At 39.7% G+C, this 12,981-nt stretch overlaps 1 protein-coding gene across 3 annotated transcripts in view; it reads right to left on the reverse strand.

Annotated features, from left to right (window-relative positions):
* CTTN (cortactin) overlaps nt 1-12,981 on the reverse strand; it is a 37,819-nt gene that overhangs the window by 8,892 nt on the left and 15,946 nt on the right. For 2 of the 3 annotated variants that reach the window (XM_080983402.1, XM_080983401.1), the window contains 8 exons: nt 10,026-10,136; nt 9,762-9,816; nt 8,791-8,901; nt 7,766-7,876; nt 6,455-6,565; nt 2,709-2,764; nt 1,640-1,709; nt 547-695 (listed from right to left, as the gene is read on the reverse strand). In XM_080983402.1, coding sequence (XP_080839528.1) covers nt 547-695; nt 1,640-1,709; nt 2,709-2,764; nt 6,455-6,565; nt 7,766-7,876; nt 8,791-8,901; nt 9,762-9,816; nt 10,026-10,136 — 774 coding nt within the window. Of the gene's footprint in view, nt 1-546; nt 696-1,639; nt 1,710-2,708; nt 2,765-4,594; nt 4,706-6,454; nt 6,566-7,765; nt 7,877-8,790; nt 8,902-9,761; nt 9,817-10,025; nt 10,137-12,981 lie in introns of all 3 variants that reach the window. The other variant, XM_080983403.1, reaches the window with a different exon arrangement.

Genomic DNA, 12,981 nt, shown 5'->3' on the forward strand with positions numbered 1-12,981 from the left:
GAGCTGAATGTCTCTGCTACAAGTAAAGCTAGTGACATATAGGATGCTAGCAATACAGAGTTACACCAAGAGGTTTCTTAACAATAAAAGGAGCAATTCAGATGGAGATGGAGGTCCTAACAGTTTAGCTTCTAGAGGTTTCTGTGTCCAGTCCAGACACAAAGGGATTGGTTGACAACAGCTCACATTTTATCAGCAGGAACTTTCTTTTTGTGAGCTTCATCAGTTGGGATGTACACTGCAGTGACAACCAGAAAGCAGGGATCCTAAAAATATCTAAAAATAGCTTCCTTCCCTCCTCATAGTTTTGAATCCATAGTTTGGATTACAGCCTGATTAATGAATCCTGGAACTAGGAAGACTTTAAGCAAACAATAACCAGACCTATTTATAGTATGTATTCTAGTCCTGAATCGTAAAAGTTGACAGCTTTCTAGAAGTTTTAAAGTTAATTATTTTCAAAAAACAAAACAAAACCAATTCTGACTTTTTTCTCAAGGGTGGAGGAGGGTGGAAGAAAGAGGCAAAACAATGAATTTCACTGACTTCCAGCGTTCTCCTGGCTTCCTCTTGTTCTTGCTTGTCCTGTGCCATTCTTTGAGCTCTTTCGACTTCCGCCTTCCTTCTATCCTCCTGCTCTTTATCCTTAGCTAGGTTTTCAAAGTTAGCTCTGATGTTGCTGGTTTTGTTATTTGCTGTAATAGGAGAAATATTGAGACGTTCATTTTACAGGGCAGTTTCCTATGCAAACCTCCACAACATGCAGATCCAGAGTTAACTGGTAACCAAAATTAAGACTAAGCAAATTCTTTATACTTAGAAAAAGTAATGTAATCCCCTGAGAAGCCTGACTCATTCACCTTCCTACTAAAAACAGATGCTGCAAAAATTGGAACATATTGAAAGTTCAGGCCTAAATGACTGACTTAAAAGTTAGGAATTCGGGAGTCGTTCCAGCAACAAGGCCAAGGATTAGCTGACACGTTCAATTTAAAATGATGACTCCCTTCCTGAGCAGACAAAAAAGAAAATACGTTAGAAAGTCCATCCAATTTTTATTTCGCCATTCCAAGCATAGAAAGCTAAATATACCTAGGAGATTTAGTACTTATGCTGATGCAATGACTGCACTCCCATGTAATGCTTAAGCATGGCTTGGCATTATGAGGGTGAAATGCAGTAAACCTCAGGCTCACAAACCGCCACCACCCCTGAAATGTTGCTACAAGGAGTTGAGAAGTTTTCCTTTCATTTATAGATTAACCACATCTGATCTGCCATCTGAACTTGGGAGAAACTGTGGCTCGCCTTAGCTTAATGGAAACTAGTCACCTTCAAGCCATAATTTAAGAAGCTGTCTTGTTTTTATTCACCATAGTTAAGATTAACTTGGGATTCAGTTGCAACACTAAACCGTGGTTAATCCAAAACAAAAGCTGAAAGTTCAGGAATCTCCTTGTGGCCGTGTCAGTCGTGAAGAGAGGAGCACACAAGCCTGAGATTCACAGCCCCTCATCCTCATAATGCTAGGCACTTAGGCCATCAAGAAGTTAATATATTTCAGGTATAAGGGCAACCTAAACCATAAACAAGGAAAACATTGGACAGAGATTTTCAGCATTTTAAAATATAGCCTTACCAGCTTCCACCGGCTTGGTCTTCTGGTACGTTGAAGACAATTTCTCAATATCTTCAAAAGCTGCTGCATTCTATCAATAAAAGACAGATGAGGTCACAAACATATTCAGGGACAAGATAACAAGACATTAGAAATGCACACAACAGTTTTATTTGAAGAAGTCATTTTTATGCTCCAAAGTTGCTTTTCATGTACAAGCTGCACGTTCTCAAAGGTGACATGTGCACTCAAAACAAATAAAAAGGCTGTGTGATTTTAATAAGTATCCAGACAAAGCAAAATGCCACCTGACACTTGCCAATCTAATGACAAATGAAAACTTGGATGCAAGAGGTGTTTGACATTTTTTTATAATTAAAATGAAACACAAAGCTAAATTTCAACTGAGCAGAGAACCCAAAAGAGCAACTCTCAATTTCAAAAAGCAGTAGAGAAGCTTTAAGTGCACAATGATATGAGGTAGCAAAGGGAACAGATGTCTCTATCACAAATATATGAAGGTTCAACATATGAGTAGACATGGTTACAATTGCACGGAAGGTTGAGGATGCTTTTATGAACTGATCCCTGGTACTTTTTATGTTGCAACGCTCTTTTTTATGCATTTGGACATTTATATGCTACATTTTTGTAATGTTTTTTTCTACTTCTTGTGAGCTGCTAAAATTGCAGCTGATATGAATTACCTCACAATTTTTGTTTCTTAAAAACAAAACAACAAAAACCACTTTCATCATCCACCAGCCACACGTGAGTATGTATATATGCCTAAGAAAGGATCTCTTTTCCAGAACAGGTTCTGTATTGGTCCGCTGTTCTAGAAAATAAAGTAAGAAGCTCCTTTGTATACTTATTCATTGAATTCAGAGCGGATTATTTCTGAGCACCTCTGCATTGGACTGGTGATTCTAATCTGAGGCAGCCATTATAAAAACTGATGTCAGGGGGTATTTATTCCACATTATTTAATGCAGACAATTTATCTCTGGCTCCACCCATCATCAGTTCCCAGACAGAAATGAAAGGTTGCCCATCCTTGCCATAAGAAATATTTGATTTACGGTCATACCTTATCCATTCGATCTTTCTGCACGCCATATTTTCCACCAAAGCCTTTCGAATAGTCTAAAAACAGGACCAAAAAACACTAATTGTAGGTGATTGTTTCTACCCCTCTTTTGAGTTTTCTCAAATGCAGATGAGTACTGAAAGGAGCTGCATGCTTAAGAGTTCCCAATGACTGCAGCCAAGCAAAAAACGGAAAAGAAGTAGATGCAATAAATATATACATATATATACTTGTAAGATTTTGGAAGAAGTGTCGGCAGATGTGCAAGCTACAGTGGGCCAGATTCATGCTTCCACATTCATCAGCTGAAATGACACTGGATGACCGTTGGCAGGAATCAAGCAAAGAAAAGGATGCTCTCCCTCTCTGGACCCAACACCCTGCCTGCCTCACACCACTTCCATAGAGCAGCCTTGATTACTCTACTTCTAGCATTTACTTCTCGCCACTTCTGGCATTCACCATGTCAATGAATGAGCGTTTTAAATGCCAAAAAGACACAGATATATTAACCACAGAGGGCTTTGTAGCCAACTAAGCCATAGTCTTTAGTAGATACAATGAAAAGCACTGAACTGACATCAGTCAGGCCCACCGATTTCAGAGAGTCTACTTTGAGCAGGGCATTGTCTCATTAAAGATTGACAACAGTACAATTAAATGCTGGATAGACAAACTTCTACAAAACACACACACTGTGGGGGGAAACTGAAGGAATGAAATACTTCTTATTTATAGAAGGATCTCATGGGCTGCCTTGCCTTATTTTCATCAAGGAGATTCTATGTAAAGAGAGTTTATATATCTATCTATCCACCCAAAACATTGGAACCAAGTCACCTTTGCCTAACGTTTCAATGAAGACATTATTTACATGTTTTATATTGAACTGATACACTGCATAAAAACAAAATCTCAAACCTTCTAACAGCCAAATCAGGGCATATTTTATATCGGATGGATGGTGCATGACTTTAACATTGCAACATATGGAAACTACTGTACTAGTTCTAGGAAATGAATTGCACATGGGTTTTCCTTTGAAGAAAGAGGCAAGGGAGCTCTCTCTCTCTCTATATATATATACAGTGGTACCTCTGGTTACGTACTTAATTCGTTCCAGAGGTCTGTTCTTAACCTGAAACTGTTCTTAACGTGCCACCGCCACGCGATTTCTGTTCTCAAAAAGTTCTTAACCCGAGGTACTATTTCTGGGTTAGCAGAGTCTTTAACCTGAAGCATATGTAACCTGAAGCGTATGTAACCTGAAGCGTATGTAACCTGAGGTACCACTGTATATTTATATGTAATGTTGGCTAGGTTGATTTCACAGCACATGGAGAAAAGACGATAATCTCATAGTGGTGCCTGTTATGCTATTTCATCCATTGCATTTAAAGAAAGAGACACTGATGTCTGCATTTTTAAGCAGTATTATCAATTTCAGCATAAACCTAAAATGTTGGCTTCTTGTTATGACGGAAGAAACTCAACTGTTTAAGGACGTGGGTATTACAAGTGACATTTCCTGGACAGAATCAACCTTGCTATGGCAAAGACTCAGGCTTTGTAGGCCAGAATCAAGAACCACACAAGGCATGGGAGAGGTCCACTCCTTACATATCATAGAGTCCACACTCAAGCAAAACTATTGCAGACGACTGACCTGATGTGCACTTGCCAAAAATAATAATAATGAAGAATGGCTGCCATTAGCTTTAAAACATTCAACTAAAGATTGCAGCGATGTATTGGGATGATATGATTCAGAGAGAAAGAAATGTTGCCGTGAAACTGCCCGAGGGAGGTGCAGGACTTTCAAAGAGAGCAACTTAAGTCTATGGTAGAAGTGGCAGCACTGGGTAAGTTACAACTAGAAGCTATGCCTTGTTGTGATTCGTGCTTCGCTAGTTTCTCCTTGTAGTCAAACCCCACAGCTGAGGAGTCCTGCCTCTCTGTTTGAACACCGAATTTCCCTCCGAAACCACTCTTATAGTCTGAGAAATCCAGGTTATATCACGAGGAGAAAGAAGCAAGAGGAGAGAAGGAGAAGGACAGGAGGAAGAGAGACATATTTAGATACAACATGGATGAACAAAAAACAAACACTATTAAAAAGCCCCCAAAAGTATTAATTTATTACCTGCCCCTAACCCTAAGGTACCAGGGCAGGTTGCAACAATTAAAACACAATGTTAAAAAACAGATTAAAACAATTTACAATCACAAAAAATAAAAAATCACAAAAGGAAGGGGGGTCCTAAAAATACGCATCTCAAGTATCACAGAAGCTAAATAATGAAGTTGCCAGACACCTCTATTGGGATGAGTACCACAACTTAGGGGTTGCCAGAGAGAATTTTCTTTCCTGGGCCACCCCCTCCCCATAGCATCTGAGGGTAGTGGAATGAACAGGAGTGCCCCCCTCTACCAATCTGAGAGCTCAAGAGGGTCCAGTAGGGAAGGAGTTGGTCTTTCAGGTATCTAGAGGGTGAGTCATTTAGGTCTTTAAACACTAATATGAGTATTTTGGAGCCAGAAACAAAATGGTAACCAGTGCAGCTGTTTTAAAACAGGAGTTATGTGCTATCTAAATGGAGCCAGAGCCAGTAATCTGGCCACTGTATTTTCAACCAATTTAAGTTTCTGAGATGTCTTCAAGGGCAGTCCCATTTAGAGCACACTGCAATAATCCAATATGGAAGTTACCAATCGTGGAGTACAATGGCCAGGTCATTTTTGCCCCAAAGGGGCTGAGGCTGGTGAACCAGCGGGATCTGGAAAAAGGCACTCCTGGCCTCTAAGCTCACCTGAGCCTCCAGTAACAAACAGTGCTGAATCCAGGAACAGACCTGCTCCTCCCAGGGGAGTGTAACCCCACCCAGGACAGGCCATTGCCTCACTTCCTGGGTGTAAGAACTCAGAACACATAACACCTCTGTCTTTCCAAGATTCAGTCCATCACTGTTTCCAAGCAACTGCCTCTCCCAACTCAGATGAAACAAAAAGAGAAAGGTGGGTGTCATCTGCATATTGATGGCACGTCAAATCTCCTGATGACAGCTCCCAGTGGATTCATATAGAGGTCAAATAGCATGGGGGACAAGATGAAACCCTGCAGGACACCACGGGATGACTCCCATGGCGTTGAAGAGTAGCCTCCCATAACTACTTTCAGGAACACATCATGCAATTCAGAACCAAAATACACACTGAGAAATCTTATGGTCCCAAGACTGTTTTACTTCAGATTGCAGCTGGGAGAAATCAGAGCTTGGAATGCCACACGTTTGAAAGCCCATGCCAAAAATCCCCTGCATATACACAGCAATCACACCAAGGAGAAGAATGTGCTAAAACTTTCTCTGATATACCCATCTTTTCAAAAGCAGAACGCATTTTTCACAAAGGAAAGCATTCAGGCATACTATTTCCCTTTCCACCTCACAATATACAAGTGAAATGGTGCAAGCCCATGTAATATTTTTGAACATGTAGTTTGAGTCTGAAAACTCTGAAGAATATTTTCACAAGTTTCCCAGTTCCATCAGCCTCAGCCAATGGTTAGGGATGCTGTAGTTTAAAATCTGGAGGTCACCACTTTGGTGACCTCTGCTAGAGATCATGTGATGCATATACTTCCTTCTATATGAACACGACAACAGTATAGTATAGTATACAGTACAGTATATAGGATGGTAATCATTGTACCCCTTTATATGTACAGCCAAGAAATATGTATATACCTTTCTGAGATTCGTGCAGTTGTACTTTTTCCTGGTGATCCCAGCCAAGGGCACATTTGTCCTGTCTGTCCGTCTGCACTCCAAACTTTCCACCAAAACCTTTTGTATAATCTAGATAGATAAAATAACACAAGGTGTTACCGAAATAACGTTTTTGTCCTGGAGGAAGTTTAAAGTGAATTTATATATTTAAGAGAAAGTAGCTAGAGGTCTTCTTCCCCTTGCCAAGTCCAACTCAATGTACGAGTAGGATTTTTTTTTTTTAACGGTGGGAAAATAGTAGTACACAAAGCTGCAGTCATAAGGACTCAGCGAACTGAGATGAATTAAACTACATGTTTAGGACATTTATTTTGCAATTTCTACTCTGCTACCTGGCTCCACAGTGCCTTGAGAATGCTACTGTATAGAACTCAGCAAATATTCACTATAGTCCAATTTACACAAAACAGAAATGCACAAGAAGGAATACTGCTAATCTTATGAGGTGCAAACTTAAGAGGCAGCTGTTTATACCAAACAAAAAACAAACAAAAAATAGTAGTGTTTTGCCACATCAGCAGTTACTAGTTCTATCATCCAGATTTCCTGCTGGATGCAGTAAATTGTCTGAGCCGAGGTATTCACAGGATATTTTTGTGGTTTTTAAGTTATGAACCACCTTGAGATCTACGGATGAAGGGCAATATATAAATTTAATAAATAAACAAATAATCATAGGTAGCTAGTCATGTTAATGATTGTTCTATACTGCTTTTAATGGTTGTTACACTTATAAATTGTATATATCTATATATTACAGAGGTATTGTATTTATAAACATTTATAAATACTTGTACAAATAAGATTATTTAGATGATTTATTGAAATGATTGATATACCACCGTTTGCACAAGTCACAGGATGGTTTACAGTAAGGCAAACAAATCAAAATCCATAACATCCATAAACACAACACAATCCTTATGAAGGAACTTGTGTGCTGTGAAGTTAGTTCAGAACTTTAATACAACTGTGTATTCTCACAGAGGCCTTCCTTAAGTAATCAACTTTAGGTTTGTTTATTTCATAGGCGTCAGGTGCTGTGGGATTTTTGTTATATTTTATTCTAAGGAAAGGAAGGATATAAAAGTAACAAAATGAACAAAACAAAAAGACCGAATAAAGAGAAAGCGAAAGGGAAGAGGATTTTTTTACTTCTAAAAGTTGAAGGCTTCCGTTTATGCAGGGATACTGAAGTATACTAAAAGGCTCAGGCTTAAAGAAGGCCAACCCAAAACCATTTCATGGAATAAAATTTAAAATAAAAACCTTTCTGTGATTCATGTTTTTCCGTTTTGCCCTGGTATTCAAAGCCAACAGCACTTTTGTCCACTTTCTCCTTGTCCACGCCATATTTACCACCAAAACCTTTGGAATAATCTGGAGATGGGATAGAGGGAAAATCAAAAAATCATCACAGCAGTACAAACTAAGACACTAAATTCTTTCTATTGATAGCTATTTGGCTAGCAGTGGTCAGTTCACACATTCTCCTGCCCCTCACCCCAACTGAGTATTCAAGTGCTGACTTGCATGTGTGAAAGAGCCATCACTACCCAACCACCACAGAGGACACTTTCACATCACAAGACATCGAGTTCATCCGTATTTTTCAATAAAATATGGAGAAGGAAAAGAGAAGTGGCTTTTTGTTCCCTGAGAAACAGCCTTTTGGAGAACAAGTGCTTGCAGTAGCTCCTTGCTGCCTCCTGCAAAAACTGAACAGAAAGAGACTGGTTTCTTCCACAGAGAATAAAAGTGCATAATTCTGCTCATGGTTTTGCAGAAAGGAGCAGCAGCAGCAAAAACAAAAATATGCAAACAAAAGCCTAACTACCTCTTATCCCTGGCAAACACCCCCCACCCCCATACCAGAGAACTGAGAAGAAGAGGTCATTTTCCACAAACAGGCAAATAAGGGTTTGTTGATTGGTTGGTTTTTTCGGAAACCCATTACCAAGCTTTTGAAAAGAGACACTTTTTCTTGGTTTTCCACCACTGCAGCCGGAACTCAGAATTTAGAATCTCCAGGTATTAAGATTTTCTATCAAACCTACTAGATAAGCTTCTCGCCTCCTCTAACGCCAACTCTGGATTGAAGAGAACTCCTGTGTTAGCTAAACCGTGAGAATTTTCAAACACGAAAGGAAGGTTATTTGTTGAGTTGATGCTATAAAAATGAGTCGCTGCCCTATTTTTTAAAGAGGGGGGAAAAAACATTTTACAAATTTACCACCATAGCACAAGCTCCTGAAATTTTAAAAAATGCACAGAATATAATGCAAGCAACAAACCTTTCTGCGATTCATGCTTCTCTGTTTTCCCTTGGTAGTCAAATCCCAATGCGCTCTTGTCTACCCTGTCAGCCTGTACTCCATATTTCCCGCCAAATCCACTTGAGTAGTCTGAGAAACGAGCACATTGAAAAAATGTCAAACTGCATGGATGCCGGTTGAACAATTCTGAAGATGATGCTAATTAGTGGCACCTCCTTCAATAATTACCTCCCTGCCACCCTTATAACTATGAAAAGAGTGGTTTGAAGTGTGTTAAAGAGTAAATATTTGGCATTTATGTAATAGTCACAGTTACAGTAACTTTACTGAAGGATATCTGATATGTTAGGGGTAAGGCCTAGACAGTGTACCGCCACGCTCCTCACATGATTTTGACGTGTGAAGGAAATAAATGCCCTAATAAGGCTTCCATCTGAGTGGCTATTCAGTTAGGAATAGACTCAATACTGAGGTACTAAACACAAATGATATTCTGTAGAAAGTATCTTGTAACAAAAGATCCTCTTATTTAAAGGGTCCCATCTTTTTTTAAAAAAAAAACCAACTCTAAAAAAGGAAAGGATTTGCCACAACTCATTATTTGAAAGGTCAATTCTTCTATCTGGGTCATTTGCCAACTGTGACATGGAATGACAGGCTTAACATTCCTGTTCCATAAGCCTTCATGAAAAAAATACAGTGGTACCTTGGGTTAAGTACTTAATTCATTCCGGAGGTCCGTACTTAACCTGAAACTGTTCTTAACCTGAAGCACCACTTTAGCTAATGGGGCCTCTTGCTGGAGCACGATTTCTGTTCTCATCCTGAAGCAAAGTTCTTAACCTGAAGCACTATTTCTGGGTTAGCGGAGTCTGTAACCTGAAGCGTATGTAACCCAAGGTACCACTGTACTGGAAAAGAATTCTGCAGCAGCATTTGTTGCGAAGAAGAAAATATGAATTCTACAGAAACTCCTCAGAATGCTTTACCTTTCTGAGAAGCATGTTTCTCAGTTTTCCCCTGGTATTCAAATCCCACAGCGGACTGCAGAAATAAATAAATAAAATGAAAATTATTTTAATAACAATAAAAAGTATTACAAGAGTATTCTAAACAAAGAAGCACCCCCAAGTGGTATTAATAAATGACACTTACATGTGAACCATCTTAATACAGCCACATCAACACCTACACTATAAAAATGTAGGAGGCAGCTATCAAACGCATTTCTAGAAATACAGGAAGTCGTTTACCTGGTCAACCCTATCGACTTGCACACCAAACTTCCCACCAAAACCTTTCACCGAGTCCACCTGGGAACAGTGCTGAGAAAGCTTAGACTGATATTCATGACCAACAGCTGACTGGAAGAACAAGAAAAGACACATTTAATATAAACATATGGACCAATTAACTTCCACCTAGAGGAAGGAAAAACCTATTCATTCAACACAAAACTGAACAAGCACTATGGTTACTGGGTCCTCCCTGTGGAACCTGAAGTTTGTATAAGCCCCAAAGAAACTATAGAAATGACATCAGAAAGCTAAGGGCGTCAATGAACAATTAAGAGCGCTTTTAAGATTATTCAAACAAGTTAAACCATGGCTGCTCTGTATTTCTAAGAAAACATGTAACTTTAAAGGTTCAACCTTGGTTGCCTTTTCTACTTAAATTGTAGAAGACAAGCAAAGATTGCAGTCTTGGCTCCATGTATATTGGAGTGTGGGGGACCTTTTTGGCCAGATCATTATCTCCCCCATGCCAGAAGGCCAACTCTGACAGGTGGATGGGACCAGCTCCTTGTCAGTCATCTGTTGTCACACTGAACTAGATGGGACTGAACTCCCTGTGGATCAGCTGATGCAGTTGGTGGTTCAATCCTGCTTTGTGCAGCTTCATCTCTACCTGCTTCACACCTGACATCACATATGACATCAGGTGGGCCGAGTTTCAGAGAAACAGCCTCCTGGGCCAGATGCAGAAAGCTGGTGGGCCAAGTTTGGCTTGTGGCCTGGAGGTCCCCATCCAAGATATATATGAACACGATCTCTTCAGTTGACATGATGTGAACATTGTAAAAATCCAGCTTTCTTGTTATTTTTACTTTTCCAAATAAGATTTAAAGTTCAAAATGTATTTATAGGTGCAAAGGCTCTTGAGCAAGTCACTGACAGGGAGGTATTTGGTCATTTCATGGACTAGACTGTTATAGGATGTGTGATCTTTGTTGCATATTTTGTTGTTTCTTCAACTTGGTAAATTGCCTTGTGTACAGCAATATAGAAAGGCGGTATACAAATTAAAAGTGAATGGGGGGGGGAGAGAAATTCCATTACCTCAGCTTATAGGAGTCAGTACTTCCATTTACCAAAATATATACAGACTCAATTGTAAATAGCAAAGGGGGGGGAGCCAATGCACTAGGAGTATCATGGTCTAGAGATGCAAGAAGGCCACAGGAAAGGGATAGCCCTTAACCACTACAAACGTCATTTTGAACTATCCTTGTGTGAACGTGGCCCACTTGGTATCTATGATAAATCAAGTATTTACTGTGGCGACCCCATCAGTGTGGAATGCCCTCCTGATGGAATTCCACCAAGCATCTCTGCTTCTTATTTTTTAGATGTCTTTCGAAGACTTACTTATGTCAATAGGTTGTTTCAGCTGGATAAGTTGTATGTGATCGGCCAGATTCTTATGACAGTTTCTGGTCTTTGATGCTTACCGTGACTGTATATGTGCTTTACACGACTTTTTCTATACAAGTTGTCAGTATATTAAATATTGTTACAAAGAAAAAGTATAAATAAAATAAAGGCTGCCATTACTGCGCCAGCTATTATACCAGAAAGCATCTTCCAACTGCAAGAGAATTCAGCTAAAATTGTGCCTTCAGTGTGCACTATGTTGTGTTGTGTTGCTATCCTACAGGAAGCCACCAGACACTCTCTTCCTTTCCCAAAGTCTCTATCAAGCATTAACAACTTCCTCCACATTTGGTCTCCACATTTGTCTTCCTGCAGAGCAGGAGAGAGATGCTAAGCATGTGCCTTATCAAACAGGAGCTTTTCTAGCGCGCAATTTGCCATTTCTGAGTTTCAAAATAAAATAATAACAGAGTTTTCAGCATGGGAGGAGGTACAATAGGCTTCTATTCCAAACTGCAATGACCAGAAACAAAATCTATTGGGACTGTGGGATAAACAATTTAATGATTGTACCAAGTTTGCATACGTCAACTGCAGATCAGATTTAAAGAGAAAGAGAGAGTTCTAGTAAAATCATAGCCTCTTTCATCAGCTGAGGTAGTTTCAACTTGACCCAAGAGCTAGTTCCTCAAATCCTGTGTTCAGAATTAAGATACTTGGGGATTTTCCTCTTCATCATTTGTCTGCTGAGGTAAGAGCTTGTGGTTGCTGCAACCCACACTCAGATTTACTAACCACAATTCTCCTTCATGAATTGTAAGGATCAGAGGCCATTTACTGCATGCCACAATGCAGGCCTAGAGTATTGCAGTGTGTATATTCCACCTGGCACCACACTGACTCATATCAAGCACGGAGGCAACATGTCTCTCAGCAAATTTGGCCAATGGCTTTCTGCAATTCTTATTTTAGACTCCTACTACCTCTATGCCTCAATCAATAATAACCTTTTTTCTTTTTAAGCCAAGAATCCTCAGCATTCTCAATCAATTTCAGTTGTCATTCTAGCCCATTTGAGCACAGAAATGGTCTTGGTTTGCCCTCTGAGATCACCTTTCCCAGAAGGCAGTCATGCGGGTTTCAATCCTGTGGGTTCTCCTAAACCTCTCAGCGGCTTTCAAGTCTATCAGCAGTATTACCCTTCTGTCATTTCAGCTCTAGGCAGGAGGTTTTATTTTTAATTCAATTTAGCTTCATGTTCTTAATATGTCTTCCCCACCACCACTGTCTTTATACTCTTAAGTGTTTTGTTATTGAATTTGTTTTATTTCTTGTTGTGGGATGTCCTAAGAACTCTGTTATTGGGCAGTGATAGTGAGGGTCTGTATAGAGAGGGAGAAGATGTCAAAGGATTGATTCATGAATGGAAGGGAAGTCAGCATGAATGTCAATTATGTATGTGAGGTAGACATTTCCTCAATTTAGAAAGTGTACTGGAAATATTAAGCACCTTCCCAGGAGCAGGACATGACACAAGGTATTTTCACTTCCCTGC

Source organism: Podarcis pityusensis, assembly GCF_964106645.2.
Source record: "Podarcis pityusensis genome assembly, chromosome: 1".
In the NCBI taxonomy this organism is placed as follows: Eukaryota; Metazoa; Chordata; class Lepidosauria; order Squamata; family Lacertidae; genus Podarcis; species Podarcis pityusensis.